General features: G+C 43.3%; 3 protein-coding genes across 4 annotated transcripts in view; all 3 read left to right on the top strand.

Moving 5' to 3' along the window:
• Nucleotides 1-5,756, top strand: part of zc3h14 (zinc finger CCCH-type containing 14) — a gene marked incomplete in the record, with an annotated part of 8,093 nt that extends 2,337 nt beyond the window's left edge. The window contains 13 exon segments of the mRNA XM_024291171.2: nucleotides 705-876; nucleotides 947-1,253; nucleotides 1,320-1,486; nucleotides 1,564-1,664; nucleotides 1,734-1,877; nucleotides 1,943-2,002; nucleotides 2,068-2,206; nucleotides 3,316-3,512; nucleotides 3,579-3,702; nucleotides 3,774-3,913; nucleotides 3,987-4,069; nucleotides 5,463-5,569; nucleotides 5,638-5,756. Of these exon segments, the coding sequence (XP_024146939.1) occupies nucleotides 705-876; nucleotides 947-1,253; nucleotides 1,320-1,486; nucleotides 1,564-1,664; nucleotides 1,734-1,877; nucleotides 1,943-2,002; nucleotides 2,068-2,206; nucleotides 3,316-3,512; nucleotides 3,579-3,702; nucleotides 3,774-3,913; nucleotides 3,987-4,069; nucleotides 5,463-5,569; nucleotides 5,638-5,641 (1,745 nt within the window).
• Nucleotides 5,757-11,661: 5,905 nt separating this feature from the next.
• batf (basic leucine zipper transcription factor, ATF-like) lies at nucleotides 11,662-16,163 on the top strand. The gene is made up of 3 exons (XM_024291181.2): nucleotides 11,662-12,659; nucleotides 12,964-13,068; nucleotides 15,429-16,163. The coding sequence occupies exons 1-3, from the start codon at nucleotides 12,597-12,599 to the stop codon at nucleotides 15,630-15,632; spliced, it is 372 nt and encodes a 123-aa protein (XP_024146949.1). The 5' UTR covers nucleotides 11,662-12,596; the 3' UTR covers nucleotides 15,633-16,163.
• A 142-nt stretch (nucleotides 16,164-16,305) lies between these two features.
• flvcr2b (FLVCR heme transporter 2b) overlaps nucleotides 16,306-20,862 on the top strand; it is a 21,798-nt gene continuing 17,241 nt past the window's right edge. For both annotated transcript variants that reach the window (XM_024291176.2, XM_024291175.2), the window contains exons 1-2: nucleotides 16,306-17,123; nucleotides 20,229-20,370. In XM_024291176.2, coding sequence (XP_024146944.1) covers nucleotides 16,566-17,123; nucleotides 20,229-20,370 — 700 coding nt within the window. In that variant the 5' untranslated portion in view covers nucleotides 16,306-16,565. The remainder of the gene's footprint in view (nucleotides 17,124-20,228; nucleotides 20,371-20,862) is intronic.

Raw genomic sequence — 20,862 nt, 5'->3', positions numbered from 1 at the left:
GAATTCATTTATGAATATTCTAAATTTTGTGGGATCTTCATATTCTTACATTTGTTTATGTCACATTTAACCAAACAAAGGATTATATTCAAGCAGATTCCTTCTAATTTATGTTCTTATTTGATGGTGTTTAAAGAAAATGTTGGTAGTTGTGGGAAAATGTTTCTCAGCCAGTTATGTAACTTCAGAAAATGTTTGTGTTTGGGGACAAAAGTAAAATAAATCTTGTGTGTTTTCATTTTCCCTTTCAGAGAATATATACATTATCATTTATATTAAAGTGTAATCTTCTGTTGACAGATAAACATCATTTAGTATTTAAAATGAGTTTCTTTAAATTTAGGAAAAATTAAGAATTTTAGATAAAAAGTTATGAATTTATTTACTATATCTTTATGAAAAATGTTATTTTTATCATGTTTTCCAGTAAAAATATATTTTGTTTAATCATCACACTGTGTGTGAATTGAGCTCGTCTGTTTTCTGTCACTTATCTGGGATTGAGCAGCACAGATCTAACTGAAGGTTTAGTTTTATCTTCACCCCAAAGCTCAGATCTCTGCAGATGCAGCAGCGATCTGAACCCAGCGGATACTTTAGAGAGCTGGAGGTCATGATCTGATGAAACCAGAAGGATCTCGTCTTCTGAAAACCATTCTGAAGATAACATTCTAAAAGTTATGAACGAACGGTGATGTTTCCAGAGCCAGCAGCCATAAGGCAGCTGCAGTCGGATTCCGTCCTGCTGGCGCCGAAGGTCCAGGCGTCCGCGGGGGAAAACGGGCGGGCCGAGGAGCTGAAGGTTCTGGCCGTGTCCAGCTCACGCTCCGACAGAACCGAAGCCCGAGTGTCCAGTTCTGCTCACGACGGCAGCAGGTTCGGATCTCCTTCCTGCTTCGGCTTTGCGTCACTTTGCAGACATGATGGTTTTTGTTTACGTCGTTAGGAAAGGGCTTCTAGAAAAGGGTTCCTCTCGATTCGCCATGAAGCCCCTCCTGGAGCCCCTCCCCTCAGAGGCCGTCATCGACATCAAACCGGAGATGGACGACGACCTGATCGGCGAGGAGCTGCTGGAAACGGGAGCCCACCACGCTCGCAGACGCAGCGGCGCCAGCAGACCCACCGCGGAGATCTACAGACCGGGTCAGAGCCGGCTAACCCACCCGTCCGAGGACGCGTACCGCCCCTCAGAAGGCTCCTCCCACATCCGGCAGCAGGACTACAGGAGCAGCAGGTCCTCCAGGAGCAGCAAGGTGCTGGGGGTTGGTTCAGCGTGGACATGGGGGTGTGGCTTGTCCTGAAACGCGTCTGTTCTCCAGCAGGAAGAACTCTCCCGGAAGCGGAAGGCCCCCGTCGCCAGTTCTGTTGTGCGGGTGAACCGGGCCTCTGATGAAGACAGCGATGACGGCGAGGAGGACGACGACGCCGGCTACAGCAGCAGAGGCCTGTCCAGCAGGGTCGCCGTTCCCTCCAAACCTGAGCGCAAGTCAGTGCGGCGTCCGGACCCGGCGCTTTTCCCGACATGTTTTCCCTCAGACTGAACCGCCTCTCCTCCCGCCGCAGACCCACCCTCCCCCCCGCCAAACAGGCCAACAGGAACCTGATCCTGAAGGCCATCTCTGAGGCGCAGGACTCCATCACCAAAACCACCGCTTACCCTGCCAGTACGTCCGCCGCTCAACGCCACCTCCAGGTTCACCCGCCGCTCTCTCACGACACTGCCCCCCCCACAGTGCCGCAGAGGCAGACGGTTCCCGTGGCGCCGCGCGCTCGCCTGGCCAGCAACGAGGAGATGAGCGCCGCCATCCAGCTGGTCCAGGAGCACCTGCACAGCCTGGCCCCCCCGGCGCCGGATGGCGGCCCCTCCAGGAACACAGGTTTGTAAATTCAGCAGGACGGGAATCGCCGTCGATGATCCGGTCTGACGTTGTGATGTCTCCAGTCAGGTCGTTGGCCTCGCGCCTGCAGCTGGAGAGCAGCGACGACGGCGAGCAGAAGAAGCGTGAGTCTCTGAACCGTCTGAAGCCGTCTGGAAGCGTTTGGGTTGAGACGTTTCTCTCTGTGTAGACGTGGAGGTCGCGGCCGGCGCCGAACCAAAAAGCTTCGACACACGCTCCTTCATCATGAGCCGGCCCCTGCTGGAGCAGACCGCCGCCAGGAGCCCGCTGCAGGCCACGCCCTCGTTACCCCGCACGGTCCAGGCCAGGTACTGACAGAACCGGGCCGCTTCAGCAGAACACATTCAATAAAACTGAGCAGAAATGTCCTAAAACGTTCAAACGAAACGTTAATACATGAAAGTTTTAATATTTGGATTTCTGGACGAAGATCCAAATGTTAAAATGAACTTTTCACTGAAAACTTTAAACATTAGATATTCTCTTTTTTCTTAGTTCTAGCAAAGAAATCCGACTTATTTAGGATTTAAACTCGATTTAAAAAAAACAAACTAATTAATTGGAAATCTGGAAAAATTAATCGCGATTAAACGTCTTTTGGTTTTTTTGTTTCACTATTTGTCAGCCACTTATTATCTGCAAATAATCTTAATATGAAATCACACACAAAAATGGAAACTTTAGAACGTTTATTTTTAACCCTTTAAGGGTCTAAAACTTTTCTGTATTTTGTATTTCAAAGACGACTTTCTTCCTTATTTGGTATCATTTTAATCAGAACCTCCTCTCCTATGTGACACTACTTTTATTTCGTTGTTTTTCATGTTATATTCTCACTCTAGACATAAATCATGCAAAAATTCTTTTTCTGTGGAAACCCCAAAATGTTGTTTAATTTCATAAAAACAACAAGAATAAATTAGTCAACAAACTACTCAACATGTTTTTGAATGAAAATACAAAAACATCCAGACTGAAGTCACTCCAAGCAGCCCAGAAGAATAAGAATTTCTCTCTGCTGTTTTTTTAAACATTTTTCCTGGAATTCAGTTTTTTTTTTTTCTCTCAAATTTTCTTTAATCTGTTTGTGAAAATTAGTAAAACAATTTTCTTTGGGAGAAGTTTGATCCAGTTCTGCTGGAATCTACACAGGTGGGGGCGTGTCTTTCCTTTCTGAGCTGCTCATTTTCCCTGGCGTCAGTGGGCGGGGCTTTCACAAATGATGTGTTGATGCTTGTTGTGTAAAATTCACGTCATCCCAATCTTAAAATAAAAGAATGATCCGTTTCCTCTTTGGATTTGGAATAGCGGACAGCTCTGTCAGGCTCCGCCCTCCATAGCGGTTCCTCGTTTTATCTTAAGCTCCGATCATTTCCTTAAACCGCTCAGATCTCTGAAGTTTCCGTCTCTCCAACAGAGAGGGCGCCGACTCGGCGAGCCCCAAGTTCATCGTGACGTTGGACGGCGTCCCGAGTCCGCTGGGGAACCTCACAGACGGAGACTCCGAACTGGACGACGTCAGACCGCCCAGCAGGGTGGCGGAGGCGGCGGGACTCCGGGGGCCTAAAGTCAGCGTCCTGGACAGGCTACAGGGCGTGATCGCCGCGTCAGCAGGTGTGTCCCGCCCCCGTCACGCCATGACGCCTCATGGCGGCGGACTTAAACGTTTGTTTGTGACAGACGAGGAGGCGGAGGAGGACGCCGTCCCCGTGAAGAGGCAGAAGGTCTTGGAGCGCTGCAAGTTCTGGCCCGTGTGCAAAAGCGGCGACGAGTGTCTGTACCACCACCCCACCGCACAGTGCAAGTGAGGCTCCGCCCCCGAACGCTCCTGGAGCGCCGTGGCGTCAGGAACTCACCCGTCTCTCTGTTTTCAAGGACGTTTCCCAACTGCAAGTTCGGAGACAAATGTCTGTTCGTCCACCCCAGCTGTAAGTACGACGCCCGCTGCACCAAAGCCGACTGCCCCTTCACCCACGTGAGCCGCAGGGGCGCCACCGCCGCCCCGCCCAGACCCGGTACGCCCCCTCCCCTCTCGGAGAATCTCCTGTGTTTTTCATGCCGTTCTGATCCGTCCGTCTGCGTTTTCAGCTGCGCAGCCGCTGCAGACCTCCAGCGTCTGCCGCTTCTTCCCAGAATGCAAGAAGATGGACTGTCCGTTTTACCACCCGAAGGTAAACGCCGCACTGCTGAAGAGCGCCATGATGGCGGTGGTGGGGGAGGGTTTAACCCTTAAAACACTAAATAACAACAGAATGTTGTAAATTTAATTATTTTTAATTTTAGTGAAACTTTTCTTTGTTCTGAGAGAAACAATGAGATTCTGCAGGAAACAGGTCAAAGGTCAAGATTTATTATCTCATCCATTCATTAAAAAATGAATTTAGGACTAAATGAATAAAAACAGAGTGAAAAAAAGAAATATTAAAAAACAAATATTAGTTTAAACATCATTATTGATTCACGCAGACGTCTTTAAGTCTGGATGATTTTGAGGATTGGAATCCGTTTGTTGGTTTAACTAAGAGTTTAACATTTATTTATGCTTTATCCGTTTGGGGATTAATGCTACGGTGGCCCTGAGGTCCAAATCACATCTAATCAATGCTAAAGGATCAATTAAAAACCAAAACAAAAAAATTAGACTTTAGAAATCTGAACAAACTCCCAGAAACCAAAACGTTAAAAACAAAAACTTTTCATAAAATGAAAGTAATTTCCAGAAATTGAACTAAAATGTTAAAAAATGAAATGGATCGCCCGCTAAGCTCTTCCTGCCCGTGACCTCCTGTTCATGTGATTGGATAACACTTTTCTAAATTGTAGCTGTTCTACTGGTTTATCTCCATAGCAACCGTTTTAGTTTTTGTTTGCCTGGTGGAGACAAAAACTTCAATGTCATTTTTATAAGAATCGGCTAAAGTAGATTTTTGGATTTCCTTGACAACTGAGGGTTTCTTAACCACGCCCACATTGCTATGAAAGTCATATCTTATATATCGTTTTGTTCAGCTTGAGGAGCTAGGAGACGATTGGTTGAATCCCAAGAGAAGTTTGATCGTTTTTTCAACCATAGACTATAAAATATTGGACAAAACACAAATATTTCAAACTCATAAGTTTGAGTGAATATCTCACTCTAAAAGTGTTTTTTAAATTCAAAATGGCTGCCTCTCTTTGAGGTCAAAGGTCACAAACGTTTGTGGTCATAGATTTAGGAAACATCCTTTTCCACAGGTACTCGCTGTGTTTGTGACAGAAGACATTTCCCCCTTTATTAAGCTTTTGGCCACGCCCCCTTCTGATTGATCAATCAGCTCGTCACCACAGTTTGGTTGAACCTCAAAACTCAGACGTCGTCATCAGCCAGTGATTTCCCATAATACCTCCCTCCTTTACCGTTTTTAACATTTTATGTCTGGAAATGACTTTTATTTTCTTCATTGGTTTCGATTTGGCCCTCAGGGCCACCGTACGATGGCCGCTACAAACCTGTGTATAGTCTTGTACCTGTTGAGTGTTTGTGTGACGTTACCTAAAGATGGCCGCCGTCTCGTCCCGTCTTAGCCGTGTCGCTTCGCGGCGCAGTGTAAGCGCGCCGGCTGCACCTTCTACCACCCCACGGCGGCGGTTCCGCCCAGACACGCCCTGAAGTGGACGAAGGCTCAGAGCAGGTTCGTCCACAGAGTCTGAACTCTCTGTGTCTCTGAATCTGGTTTGTTAAACGTTTGTTTGTTTCCAGCTAATGTGACGGAGATGCAGCGGCGACTGTGAGGAGGGGGCGGAGCTTCACCTGCTGCGTCCTGCGCTGGATGTAGTTTTTTTGAGAATTTTTAAATAAATGTTTTTTTGTAAGTTAAATGTTTGGGTTTATTTTTGTTTCTTTGAACTGTGACGTTTTTGTTCTTTATCTCGTCATCGCTGGACCACAAGATGCTGAAGAACTGCAGACGTTTCTGCTCGTTTGTTTCTGCGAAGCTCCAACCAGCCGCCGCGTTCGGGGGGAACTGGAGAAAAACCGTCAGATTAAATCTTCAAAGCCGCCGCATTGATCTTTAAATGAGTCACATTTATGAAGAACCTTCAAAAGTGGAGTGACATTTAACCCTGAAGCTGCTGAGAGTTTTTACATCTATCAATAAAGAGTTGATTCAAACGATTCCCAGAGGATTTTAGAGATCTGTTTGGAAAAACACCGCAGCACCGTGAAAAAGAACTTGAACTCTGGAGGTTTTTTATTTCAAGTATTTTGAAGCCAAAGCTTCATGAGAATCATTCTTGTCGTGTTTTTGCAGCTGAAATTCTGAATTCTGCAGCAGAAACTTTTGAATTCTTCCAAGTTCTTCTCAAAGTTTTTCTTCTCAAAGTTTTTCTTCTCAAAGTTTTTCTTCTCAAAGTCTAAAATCTCCAAACTAACCAGAAGAAAGAAGTCCAGCGTTCCTGCTTTTCCTGGTCCACTGAGCTCCTGAGCGTCTCATTGAGGATTTAGTTCTGATCCTCCTTAAAATCCAACAAAGTGAGTCAACAATTCCAAGAATTTATGATTCGTCTAAACTTTGGATAAAAACAAACAAGAATCTTTCACATAGTTTCAAAGATGTTTTTTTATTGACAAAAAATCAAAATGACGCTTAATTTTCCTCCATTAGAAACATTAAAACTCAAAATATGAGGCCGTAGAGTGTCTATCAAATAGAAGTAAAACAAAATCTAAAAAGCAGAAATCAGATGAATTTATGTGGAATACCAAAATAAAAAGAAGGAAAAATGTTTCCATTAAAATCAAAAGCAGGGAAGTATTTATTCCAACAAACGGATAAACTACTAAAGCTTTTTAATTAAGATTTATAAAGAAAAAAGCAAAAGATTGTCTTTGAAATGAAAACATATGTTTGTGTTTAGGAATAAAAAAATTACCTAAAACATAAAAATTTTACAAAATAAAGTGATTTTTGATGCAAAAAAACTAAATATTAAGGTTTGTAAATGCTGATATTGTTTTTATTAGAAGCTCTCATTATAGATCAATTCATGAGATTTGAACCAAGTTACAAACATTAAACCAGTTTTGGAGTCTTAATATCTTTTGTACATGAATTATTATTCAATGTTAAAACAGACGTCTGTAATTACTGAACAAATCTGGGGAAAGAAAGAGAGAAAAGACAATTATTGTTTTGGTCACATTTATAATATGATTCCTTAACAAGTTTAATTACCACGTTAACATATATCTTTAACGTGTTTATAAGGTAAAATCCTTTATTAGCACATTAAGGTTTATTAAAGTGTCTCGTCTGAGGTTTATCCCACATCCATCTTAAGGAAAAACATCAATTCAAAATGTCAAATAAAAGACTGAAGACCAAAGATACGCCAGCGTTTCTCCACATTAACGCCTTCTTCTTTAGTTCTTGTGATGTAAAACATTTAATGAGTTTATTCACATTCTGAAGATAATAAGCAAAAACAGAAAAAACATTTATTGTAAATAAATGAGCAGAAACTCTTAAATCCAGAAGAAAATTCTGACATTTTGTTCTTTTCACTTTTGATCAAAAACTCCAATAAGATCAAAAAGTTCAAGATTTCTTGGCAAAAATCTAAAGAAATTCAAGTGAAAAACTTTACTTCATTTATCATTTTAGTAAGAAAACGTAAATTATTTTGTGACAAACAATTTTACAACAAAAGAAGATCAAAAAGTTCTCTTTTATTTTAGTAAACCAACAGAAACCTGAAGCTGGTGTCTTGAATAAAAACCCAACAATAGCGATTAAATACTGTTATTACAACAATAGATCGATAAATTATCTAAACATTTGTTAATTATTCACGTTAGACATCATCGACTCAGTAAAAAGCATCAGACAAACAGTCCATTTTCACCAACAGAAATATTTAAACTGATTCAAAGTGTTTTTTTAGCTGAAAGTCATTTTTACTGTTTCAGTTAAAAAATAATTATATAATGTTTTATTATTTCACAACTTTAGTCCCAAAAACCTTTGAATATGTCAAAGTAAAAGTCGTGATGCTGCTACAGGTCTCTGAATGGCTGGAGAGGAGCCTGGTTACCATGGTTACCGTGGTTACCGCGGTGCGGCATCATCTTTTTCAGAACTTAGTTTGAGGATGTGTGAACGCTCTGCTCCTCTGGAGTTCTGGTGGTTCTGCTCTCACCCAGTCTGGACCTTTGATCGTCGTCGACGAAGCTCCACAGGTGAAACACCTGGACCAGAACAGGTAAGTTCAGACTCTGAGATGAAGCTGTGAAGCTGCAGTTCGTGGTTCTGCTTCAGAAACAGGCCCCGCCCCCTTTTATCCTGGACGATGACCATAAGATCCAACATTTAGAGTCGTCTGACCAAAGAAATGCTGCTTTCTAAAATGATTCCGTATCCTCTGCATACGAGGAGGATGGAGATTCCTCACAGACGTTTCTGGAAGCTCAGACTCTCCTCTGGGTCAGAACTCCTCGTCCCGATCCAGAGATTCCTCCAGTTTCTCTAAAGTTTTTGACATTTTCTGCTAAAGATGGGATTTCCAAAATCTTCCTGTAGATTTAAAACTGCTGATCAATCTGATTTAATCTTCTTAAATCTTTGTTTTTATGTCCAGATCTTCTTCCTGTCCAAGTCTGACCCAGAATTCATTTTAATGAACTTTTAGTGGATAGAAAACTTGATCTTTAGGAAAAAATATTGACTCAAGTTTGAAAAAGCAGGTTTATTAATTTAGAAAATATAAACTTTATTGAAATTCAGTTTTTTGATTAACAATTTAACATTTTTCTGTAAAGCTTCAAAGTTTGTCATAAAGTCCAAGAGGAGATCTTAAATCTTACAGAACTTGTGTCATAGATCTAGAATGGGGGTCAAACCATAGACTGTATATAAGAATATATCTATTTTTACAGTCAATGGGTCAAACTCAATCACTCGGGGGCCGAAATCCAAAACACACTTTAGGTCGCCGGCCGGACAGGATGAACATCTATTGAAGACCCTTCAACATAAACACTCTTAACACATTTTAACATAAAAACAAACTAGATATATAGCATAATAGTGTGAATGCTGGAAGCGGATTTTGGCCGCTGAAAACCCTGAAGCTAAGATCCAGCAAAAATATTAGCTAAATGCCAAAATAGCCTAAAAAAATAAAAAATAAAAACTTAGTTTAGCCAAAACAGCTAGCATGTAGCTGAAATATTAGCTAAACAGCCTAAACAATCTTAGTAAATGCCTAAACATTAACTTTAAAACCATATCTTATTAACATAGTTCTGAATAATAAAAATACAGGAATATTATTCCAGAATATATCAACTTAAACCTTAAATAACTTTCAATATTTTACTCTCCATAAGAATCTATTTTGTCAAAATGATACAAGTTAGAAATGAGCTCAAGATAACATCGGGTCATTAATAACAGTAAAATAGAATCACCTGGAGGGCCAGATCCGGCCCCCGGGCCTCGACTTTGACATGTGTGGTCTAGAAAATAAAAGAATTTCTGTCATGATAGACATATTTGAGGATCCTAACGTTCATAAACAGAAACCTTTCTTCCTTTCACACGTTTCATGAGTCATCTCTGGTCTGTAAACCCAAAACACATGAAAACTCTCGATTATTCTGACTTATTAGAAACCTCCTACAGTGGATTTCAGGGAAGTGAGCCGCAGACGAGGGGATCCTCCTTCGACCTCGAAGGGTTTTTCCAGGAAAGTCCGATGTGATGAAGAGGAGGGAGATGTTGTGTCTGTCTGTGGATGATGATGGCGGCGTGAACGTCCATCTGGACCGGTGAACAAACAGGGTTTGATGAAACCAGATCACCGATCACTTTATATAATCACATTTGCACTTTACTGAATGTTTTTGTCTTTGTTTTCAACAAATTGGAAATATCCAAATATCTCCAGTTGCTGAATTCTTTTATGAGTTCGTCATCATCTTCATCTTTACTTTGACCAAACTCCATCTCTGCATTGGTCTGCATGTGTCAGTATTATTATTAGAATCTGTTTGTTCGTTTTACCAGGAGACAATGTCAGAGCTCCTGTTTACTGAGAATAACTTGTCTGATTAGTCACTGATGGTTTCACTGCAGCAGAATGTGAGTAATGAAGTCATGAGGGTTTCTGGACTCTATTGTAATGTAATAGTAATTTATTACTGTGTAATGCGTTAGCGGGGTTCCCGCGAGGTCTTAAAGAGTCTTAAAATAATTGAATTTAGGAACTTCTAAATTATACCTTTAAAATGTTTCTGTTTGAACTTATCCATTTCACATTTATGGTGGAAAATGTCATTTTTTTACAGGAATTTCTTGGATCAAATAATGTAAATAAATAGATCATTATGCACTAATATGCTGAATGATAACCAACACTTTATGTATGTATGTATTTATTTATTTTTAAATAGTTTTTAGGGTTGTTATGTATTGTATTTTCTTGTGTACAGCACTTTGGGCCTCCTTGGCTGGTGGTGAAAGGTGCTTTATAAATGAATAAATGAAATGAAATAAATGAAAATGACTTAAAAAAAAAAGAAAACAATGCATCATGACACAGACCAGAAACAACAAGAAGCTCCAGTTTAAATCATAAAATGGAAATAAACAAATAAAATGAGAACTAATTCATAAAATAGCAAACAGGCAGAGAAATCAGTCTTTGTTGTTGACATGGATGACCTAAAAACGTCTTAAAACGTCTGAAATAGAACTTTTAGGAACTAGGAGTTTGGATTGGCAAGAGTCTGGCAACACGATACATATCACAATACGATACCTATCACAATACAATACATATCACAACACGATACATATCACAATACATGTGTCATGATACAATATTTATCCCGATATTTGACAGTACTAGACAATATTTCAGTATTTTTTTTAGTATCATGATCTTTCCAGACACATTTCAGTTGGAAGAAATTTCCCTGCTCATCGCCACAATGCTGATAAAATTAGAATCTTTTGTTGTGAGGTTCTGCAGAACTTCGACCCACTTCATTTTCACCGTTTAGTTCTCCACATATTGCAGTCTCACTCGTTCCTCCATGAGCCTCAAAACACCAAAATCTGTATTTTTATTTGATACCAGTCCTGACTTTGAACAACTTTTTGGTTCATCCTTTAGTTAAAACTACGTCGTGTTACTGTGTAACAACAACAACAACCAGCTCAGAGACGCGAGACGAGCCAGAGGCGAGGTCCACAGCCAAAGATAGGAGCACAGACGATCCTTCATCCAGATGGAGCTGGGGGGGCATGATGAGCCAGAGACGAGGTCCACGGCCAAGAACAGGAGCACATACGATCCACCTGGAATCTGAAACCCCTCCTACTCCCCCGGAGGAGAAAGAGGAACAACACATGAACCACACTGCACCAAACAGAAGCACAGAGGACTAAACCACACATTTGGTTACAAATAATGAATTAAATGTGGCCTTGGCAGCATTTTAAATCGATACAAGTTTTGTCAAATGAAATATTGAGATATTTCACTGAATTGAAGTTTTCTTACTCCCCCTAGCAGGAACCCTGATGGAGACCCAACACTGGTTCCTTCAGGTAGATCGTCACAGACGTCTCGTCTTCTAACTGAACTCCTCAGAATCAGCCACTACGTCTTGGTATTGACACATTTCTTTCAACTTTCATAATATTCTCGTTTCCATGTATCCTGGAAGTTTGGGTCTTCATGGTTGATTTTTTTATTTACAGTTGACCTTTTAGAAATGAGCTAGAAGGGTCACATGACACGCTGCCGTGGCTAATTTAGCCGACGTTAAATCGAGAAATGTAGAGAGAAACGCACAGGCCGGGCTTTGGACGTGCCTTTAGTGGTGTTTCTTCACATCTCCTGCTGCCCGCTTGTTTGCGTCCTCCTCAGCCTGGACTGGCTGGGCGGCGGTAAATGCCAAGTCTCAGAGATGTCTGCCCTCGCTGGAGCTCTTCAGAACATGTTTCTGTGTGGGAGGACTGTTCTGCCAAGCAAAGCTGTTTTAGTCCTGATTTTTTTTTTTTCATCCTTGCATCACGAATCCTCTGCTGATGAAGACGAGGACTTTCAGGTTTACCCTGAGCGTGGTCACACGTGGACGCTTTGGCGCCTTTTCTCAGAACATCCCACCCCTCGCCTCGCCTCCAGCGAGCACGCCGTCTTCCCATATTTCTCCTTGGTGAGGGGATTCTGGGGGGTTTCGGGGAGGCCCAGTCCTCCACGGGGAGGCCCAGGATGCTGGTCTCTGGGGGATCAGGCCGAAACACCGAGAAGAACCGCCGCGTCACGTTTCACAGTGTGAGAGTTTACCCCCCACACCCTCTCAGTGTTATTTTTCTGGAGTTTTCAGCCTTCTGTAAGTTTCCAGCAGACATGTGACTTCCAGTCTAATGTAAGAAGCCCGATTCTTACCAGAAGCTGCATCAGATGCGGCTAATTAGGCAAACAGTGAGTCCTGCTGTGTGACAGAGAGAAAGCGTGAGTGAGAGGTTGAAAAAGAAGGAGGAGTGTCAGAAAGGGAGAGAAAAGAGGGAAGAGAGGCGCTCATTACTCATTCGGTGGTTGGCTCTTCTCGCCACCCTCTCTGCGGCGCAGACTTTCTCGCTTCGAACTCTCAGCCCAGACCACAAAGCAGAAGTGGACGGAGACTTTCAGCGTCTGCGGGCGGCGATGGCTCAGGGCTCCGACAGCAACGACACCAGCTACAAGTCTCCATCACCCGGCAGCCGGCCGGTAAGTCGCCAACTTCTCCGTCCGCCGTCTGCTTCTCAGAGAGACGCGACTTCCTTCTGCTGCAAGCTTCAGAGAAACGTTGAAGCTGCAGATCTTCGGTTTGGCTGATGTTCTGGAGGAGAAACCGTCGGTTATCTCATCCGAGAGTGGAACCTCATGGTGCGCTCCACCTAACGGATGAGTCAGCCGCTGCCAGACCTTCACCAGAACACCTTCCAACTGCCACCACTTCCATTTTGACCAAGCATCCTCTCACGAACCCTCAGAACTGAGAACCCGCCGTCTTCGTCTCTTCTCTCTCCAGAGCTCCTCGGACGATGTCAAGAAGGTGATGCGGCGGGAGAAGAACCGGATCGCCGCTCAGAAGAGCAGGATGAGGCAAACGCAGAAAGCCGACAGCCTTCATCTGGTGAGTGCTTCAACCTCCGTGTTTACCTGAACGTGTGGCGGCGTGTCGGCGCTCTGCACGCCGTGGAGGCATGAATTAGAACGCTCGTGCTTTTCTCACATTGATGTTTTAATGGCGGTGCAGCTTTTTCTGCGAACTCTCCGAGTTCTGCAGAGGATCCTCCACTTTCCAGAGAATCTTTTATCAATCGGCTCGAGCGCCGGCTCGCTCTCAAAGAGCACGCTCTGTGGTTTGGCTTTCATCAGCTCACAGATAAACAGGAAGGTGAATTTTCCCTCGCTGTGACACCGCGGCTCATTTCCTGTTTCTTCTGTAGTATTTTCTTCTGTGTAAACGAGTTCAGGCGCAGTTTGTCGTGGGCAGGAAGGGAGAAAAGAGGCAGGCACTTCTTGTAAAGCGCAGATAGTAGTGGGCTGTATTTGGCTAAGTGACGCAAGAATGCTCAGGGGTTTGCCCAAACGTTGTGTGACATTACGGGCCTGCAACTTCAGGTCATGGTGAGATGACCTTTGAAATACCCAAATGGAAGATTTCCCACACATGCTCTCAGCCGCTGCACTTTCCTGTCAGATCAGCCATCTCCAAACATCCAGACGTTCAGCGTCATGTTCTGCTTTAGCTTTCACTTACTCATAACTCATGCAAACCTTAATAAACTTCTTATTGACTCACGGAGGATGAATCTGCTGAACCAGCTCGTTCCAAAGCTTCAAAAGTGGATTTTAAGTTGAAAACATTCACATAACAATATCTCTCACGGAGACGTTTGCGTTTTTAAATCGTTTGTGTTCCTCACGACGAGCTATAATTCTGTCCTCACAGATCTGGCTGAAAACCTGCAGAAAATGAAATAATAAATCCAAACGAGCCGGAGAAACATATGGAAAAACATTGAGATTATGCACTGGAAAGAGGGAGTTTATCATCATTTTAGTTTCAGGAAAACTTGACAGAATTCACAAACGACTGAAGATGATTTTCCTGTTTATGAGACTCAGGATTTAGAAACCAATGAATGTTTGTTTTTCCTTATTTTAAAAGGATTTCAGCTGATTTTACTGCGTGCAAACATCCTCGTGTTGTAGATGTCAAAACTGAGATGTAAACAAAAAGAAATTTGAAAATGTAACAGAAAACAATTCTTACTTTTTACTTTTCAGGCAAGTTAACTTCAGACAAACTCAGAAATTCTTATGTGTGCATAAAAAGACTATTATTACTTCTAAAACAGGAATTTCTGCCAATTAGAAATGTTCCTGCAGCTCGATGGCATCAAACATCTGGAAACACAGAAAATCTATTTTGTGATCTCTGTAGAACTAAAATGAGACTAAATGTTCAAATTTGAGTCGATTCTTGAAGCCTTTTCATTGGTTTCTAAATAAAATTTTGTTATTTCATTAAATAAATGTTTTATTTTCCTAAAGAAATTGTTGTTAATATTTAAAAATGCATCATTTTATGAACTCAGATGTTCTAAAACTTGAATGTGAAACATATTTTCATGTCAAGTTTTTGCAGTGTGGACGTAGGTTTCATGCTGGGTTTCTGACCGTTGGTGATGAGAGTCCACTGCTTCAGCTCAAACAATGACAGGCGGATGATGACTTTTATCTGCTTTGATGTAGATTTGGATTTACAGTAGAATATTTGTCTATATGTGTTATAGACATAATAACAGAAACAATACGATTAAATTAAAGTAAAATCACAATATAAATAAAAATAAACTTTATTGTCTGTTCTATGAACATTAATTCATCTTTCAACACAGAAGAACACATTAAATTAAAATATATATAAGTAAAGTTAGCTTGAGAAATGAATAAATACATAAAAATCTTCTTCATAAACCGTTTTTTAGCCAGTCTGAATACTTTACCTGCTGCATTTAATAATTATTACTCTAATATTATAATTCTACTGAACTAAATAAAATGTTAAATTATAAAGCTAACATAAAATAGCTTAAATTGTTAAGAAAATATAAAGTATTCATTGTAACAAACATGTTTTACACTTCAAATATTCTGTTTGTTGCTCCTAAAAAAGAAACTGGCTCCCTCTAGTGGTGAACCTGAGAACAGCAGCAGTCCAATCTTCAAAACTGTTGATTCTTTTATGAATCCAAACTTTTTTCCACATTAAATAAGGTGAATGTGTTTGAAGACTGGCTTTCCAATTTTACTTTAATCTATTTTAATAAATGTATAAACTAAGAACTGTCAAAATATGGCAGAAGAGCCAAAAGGAGGGGTCACCCTCTGAAGATGTGGATCAAATCACATTTCATGTTTTTGGGAGGAGCTACAGGCCACACGTGGGACACAGCATCTCTGACCTCTGACCTGTCCCTACAGGAGAGCGAGAACCTGGAGAAGGAGAACGCCGCCCTCAGGAAGGAGGTGAAGCAGCTGACGGAGGAGGCCAAGTACCTGTCGTCGGTGCTGAGCAGCCACGAGCCGCTGTGCACCGGCCTGGGCGCCCAGACCCCCGAGCTCCTGTACCCCCCCCACCCCAGCAGCTACCACCAGCACATCGCCGTGCCACACTACCAGCACTGACCGCCCTCTGAGGACAGAGACTGAGCGAGGCGGCGGCGTCCGTTACAGCAGCAACATGCAATATTCCGAACTATTTATTGAGCTTGTGTTCATGTCTGTGGTGGTGAATCTGTCTGTGACCCTAAAGGCCGTCCATGTTTACAAGAAGAGGAGCGGCCCGCTCCCCACCCACCAGCCTTCGTCCTGCTGCCCGTGGACTGAGTTCTACTGAGTTCTACTGAGTTCTACTGAGTTCTACTGTGTTTCCATTGTGTTTCTACTGTGTTCTATTGTGTTCTACTGAGTTTCTACTGAGTTCTACTGTGTTTCTACTGTGTTCTACTGTGTTCTACTGTGTTCTACTGAGTTCTACTGTGTCTCATCGCTCAGGAGCTTCTGACAGACTTGATTGTGGACAAAGAGAATGTAAAGTTGAGGCTCTAAAGGCCTAAATGTACCAAAAAAGTTCAAGCCGGAAGTCAGGCAGGAAGTGGGCATTTCATTTCAAAATAAGAGTGCAGCAAATGTATTTATTAAATGTGATGTTTTGGAGATGACGTGAGGCGCCGTTATTCCTGCGCGCGCGTAGATGGCGGTGTGCACAAGACCTCCGCGCGCGTGCTGAGAGCGCGCGGCGTTTGGAGCAGGAAGTGGTTTTAATAAAGCGGTTTGTGACCTTGTGGCGGGACCGGTTCGGAGTCCGTGTGCGCGCGTGACCGGCTAAATGAGACTCCGCCCTTTCACGCGGCGGCGGCTTTGAAGCTCGGTGGCGGCGGTGGAGGGTCACTGCGCGCGCACGCACGTGGTCACACCGGGGGACGGCACGTTCACGGACGCCGTGTTGTTCAGGAAAGTTTCCGTCCGGGGGGTGGGGGGTGGGGAGTGCATGCGGACTTTTACAGCGGGAAGTTGGCGCTCTGTCGGTGCGGACCTCCATGAAGACAGCCGCTCGACATGAACCCGGCGCCGGAAGAAGAACCGACCGACAAGCGGAGCGGATCGGACCAGAACCATGACGCGCCGGAGGAGCCGCGCGCGGGCGCCGCCGGAGCCGCCGCCGGAGCCCCGCCGCCCACCCGGCTGTACAAGCGGCGCTGGATGATCGTGCTGCTGTTCAGCAGCTACTCGCTGTGTAACTCGTACCAGTGGATCCAGTACGGCATCATCAACAACATCTTCATGAAGTTCTACGGCGTGGAGACCTTCACCATCGACTGGATGTCCATGATCTACATGCTGACCTACATCCCACTCATCTTCCCGGTCACCTGGCTGCTGGACAGGAAGGGGCTGCGGGTCATCGCGCTCGCCGCCACGGCGCTCAACTGCGCCGGCACGTGGATCAAGGTGGCCAGCGTGCGCCCGGACCTGTTCCCCGTCACCTTCCTGGGGCAGTTCTGCAGCTCGCTGGCGCAGGTCTTCATCCTGGGGATGCCGGCGCAGACGGCGTCGGTCTGGTTCGGTTCGGAGGAGGTGTCCACCGCCTGCTCCATCGGAGTCTTCGGGAACCAGGTAACAGGGTGACCCACCTGGAGGCTGCGCGCGCTGGCCACGTTCGCGTAAAAGCGCACGAGGTTTGCGCGGCGGCTCGGCAGATGCGCGAGCGGAAGGTTGAACATGAATTCTTCATAGATCTATAACTTTAGAAAAAAGTTAGTTCTAAACATCCGCTATAGAACGGCTTTTCAAAATAAAAGAGAGAAAACAGGAAACATTCTAAACTCCATGACAGAGGGCCAAAAACGACCCGTAAACACAAATAAACATTCATTAAACACACTAAAACTACATCTTCAAAACTTAGGTTTTAATATAATTATGAATAATAAAAAGAAGGGATATTATTCCAGAATAAAACCTTAAATAACTTAATATTTTACTCTCCATAAAAATATATTTTATCAAAATTATACTAGAAATGAGAGCATAAGAGATAAAATAAGAGCAAGATAAAATCGAGTCATTAATAACAGTAAAATAAAATGATCTGGAGGCCCTGAAGATGCTTTGTTGACTATTTGCAAACTTAAAAAAAGAAAACTAATAAAGATAATAAACTGTTTAGTAGTGCTGCCACAAACGATTATTTTAATAATCGACTAATCAATGATTATTTTTTCCAATTAGTCGACTAATCGGCTCATGCACAAACTGGATGTTAAAAACACATCTTATCCATCATTAACTTTAAACTAACTAAAAACAAGATATAAATCATTACCTGTGATAATGCTAGTGTGAATGATGGAAGCTGAATTTGGCTGCTGAAGATGCTGAAATTGATAGCTAAAAATGTTGAAGCTGATCGCTGAAATTGGTTAAAATAATACCTGAAAATGTTGAAGCTGATACCCAGCTTAAATATTATTTAAATGCCAAATTAGCCAAAACAGCTAGCATGTAGCTGAAATATTAGCTCAACTCCAAAATAGCCTAAAAAAATCTTAATAAATGTTAAATAGTCCAAACAACTAGCAGAGTGCTATTATAATTTTGAATTTTACTCCACTCTGACTCCATATAATATAAAGTAACGACTAATTGAGTATTTTAATAGTCGATTAGTTGTCGATTGATCACAGCAGCTCAACTGTTTAGTGAAATCTAAATGATTTATTTCTCAATTTAAACAAATTGAATTAAAACTGGATTAAAAAAAAAGTTTTCGTCATCTAAATTCATGTTTTTTTACAAAATGAAAATGAAGTTTTGGTTGTTTTCTTCTGTCAATCATTATCTCTCTTATATGATTAGAACTGGACGTATTCAGACACAAAGCTGGAAACGTTTCTTCATCATATACCTTACTCTCCAGAAACATGAATTAAATTAGGAATGTTGACTTATTAATATTATTAAATACATCCGTTTTACACTTTAAACCAACCAAGTCTTGACGTTTTGTGGAAGTGGATTTCCTCATCCGTCATAAAGAGATTTCTGACTCCAGATGCTGGATCAGCAGAAATCCGGAGCAAAGATCAGCAGCAACCAGGACAGAAGCTTTTAACTCTTCAGGATGTGAAGTTTCCTCTTGAACTGAGAGGACAGAACAGGACAAAAACACATTAACTTCTGCTGCAGATCTACCTCTCAAAGTTAGTTTTAAACCAAATGTGATTAAAGTGTAACTTCAGTTTCTGTGTTCATGGACGTTCGTTTGAGTCCGACTGAAAGGAGGAATTCAGGGGCGTCACATGCGCGTCCAGGAGGACAATGGTGGGTCCGGCGGTGGACGCTCAGAGCGCCGTTCACAGGACCGTCTGTCAGGACTCTCCTCAGGAAATGCAACTCGGCAAAAGTCTGAAAGGCGAGCGTGAAAATGCTGCTGAAGGAGTTCAGAGCTGCAGAGTCTGCGGTGGAGTCCAGAGTCTGGAGGCATGGTTCTGTCTGCTGGATCTGGATCTGGACCAGCGGAAACCAGAGTTTACTGCCGCCGCTGGCTGATGCTGCTCCTCTTCGCCGCCGTCTCAGGCAGCAGCGCCTTCATGGGCGTCCAGTTCGGCGCCATCAGCAACACCTTCAGGCGCTTCTACGGCGTGGACTCTCCGGCCGTCGCCTGCCTGACCCTGCTCTACCTTCTGCCCTACGCTCCTCTGGTTCTGCCCGTCCTCTGGCTCCTGCACCACCGGGGGATCCGGGACGTGGTCCTGGTCGGATCCGCCCTCAGCTGCATCGGCTCTTGGGTGAAGGTCGGGAGTGCCGGTCCCGGGTCGTTCCCGGTCGCCTTGCTAGGTCAGAGTGTGTGCTCGGTGGCCACGGTCTTCATTCTGGGCATTCCTTCTCACCTCGCCTCAGCGTGGTTCGGAGAGGAGGAGGTCTCCACCGCCTGCTCCTTAGGGGTTCTGGGAAACCAGGTTTGTGGGAAATCCGGAAGTCAGTATTGGATCATTTCAGCGGCAGCATCAGAACCTGATGGATGGAGAGGAACCGGATTGATGGGAAGAGCTTTGAACTGATCCAATCAATAAGACGTGGACTAGCCGCTCGAGAGTTCAGCTTTACGGTTTTAACTCTTAATGGTTTAAAAGTTTATGAGAAACAATTAAAACCTAGAAATGGGACATTTTGTACCCTGTTCATGATCCTACATTCCTCAGATGTGACCGGTTCATTGACAGCACTAACAACGGTCACAGGCATCTGTTGTCGTGGTGGTTAGAGAGAGCTCTCCGTAGACCGGTCCGTCCACATTCCTCGCCTTTAGGCAGGAAGTCTTTGACCACAACAAACTAGGATGTGTTTACGGATATGATGGTTCACATTAGCCTCTGAATGATGTCTCAATAAAGAGAGACGTTAGAAATAAGAGTTTCTTTAACCTCTGGGATGAACTCAAACTGTAGATAAATAAACACCAGAATGTAGACGAGGGATCGGTCAGTTGAGGGCCGAGTTCCTGCATGTCTGAACACACCCAGCTCTGCTGGTTCTCAGGGTCTGGACACACCTGGACCAGGTGATCAGGCTGATTGATGCAAACTGTCGAATAAATAATGAATGTTTTCGATGGAAACTCGTGTTAACAGATTAGTTACATCCTGTAAGTTGTAATATTTGAGTTAGAAGATTATAGTTCTGAGGATCGTGTTTTTGGATCTGCTCCGTGTCCCTCAGCTGGGCTGCGCCATCGGCTTCCTGCTCCCCCCCATCCTGGTTCCGAACGTGGACGACATGGACGAGCTGGCTCACCACATCCGGGTGATGTTCTACATCACGGCGGGCGTGGCCACCTTCCTCTTCATCCTGGTGGTGTTTGGTAAGATCTCAGGCTGGTCATTTCCAGTCAAACATCTCATTAAGTTTATCACATCTGCTATGGAGACAGACGTGTTTGTTTTAATGTCTCAAATGTTTTTTCTGCTGATGTAACATCTTCATATCACTGTCGATGAGGGTCAGAGTTCAGCTGTGGACAAACACGTCTATCTGCGGATCCTTCTTCTTTTAAGGCGTAGAGGTCTGCTGTATTTGTGTAACCTGCTGTCTTTTATTTCTTTTTTCTTCTTAAAGCATCACTAGTTCGTTGGATTAGTGAAAGCGTGTAGATCTTTGGGTTTTTATGTCTCAAGGTTGTAAAGTAGTTATGGCTTCACGTGAAAGTCTGCAGCTCCTCCCATGATAATGAGCCTTCAAGGACTTCTGGATTATTGTTTCTAAATGAGTTTATAATGCAGAATTCTGTCCTTAAACGGACATAATCTTAGATTAAAAGGTGGATTATCAGGTTATTACTCTGCATTGTGCTGGT

This window comes from Oryzias melastigma, linkage group LG24, assembly GCF_002922805.2.
Source record: "Oryzias melastigma strain HK-1 linkage group LG24, ASM292280v2, whole genome shotgun sequence".
NCBI classification, from domain to species: domain Eukaryota; kingdom Metazoa; phylum Chordata; class Actinopteri; order Beloniformes; family Adrianichthyidae; genus Oryzias; species Oryzias melastigma.
This window is presented reverse-complemented; position numbering and strand designations above follow the sequence as displayed.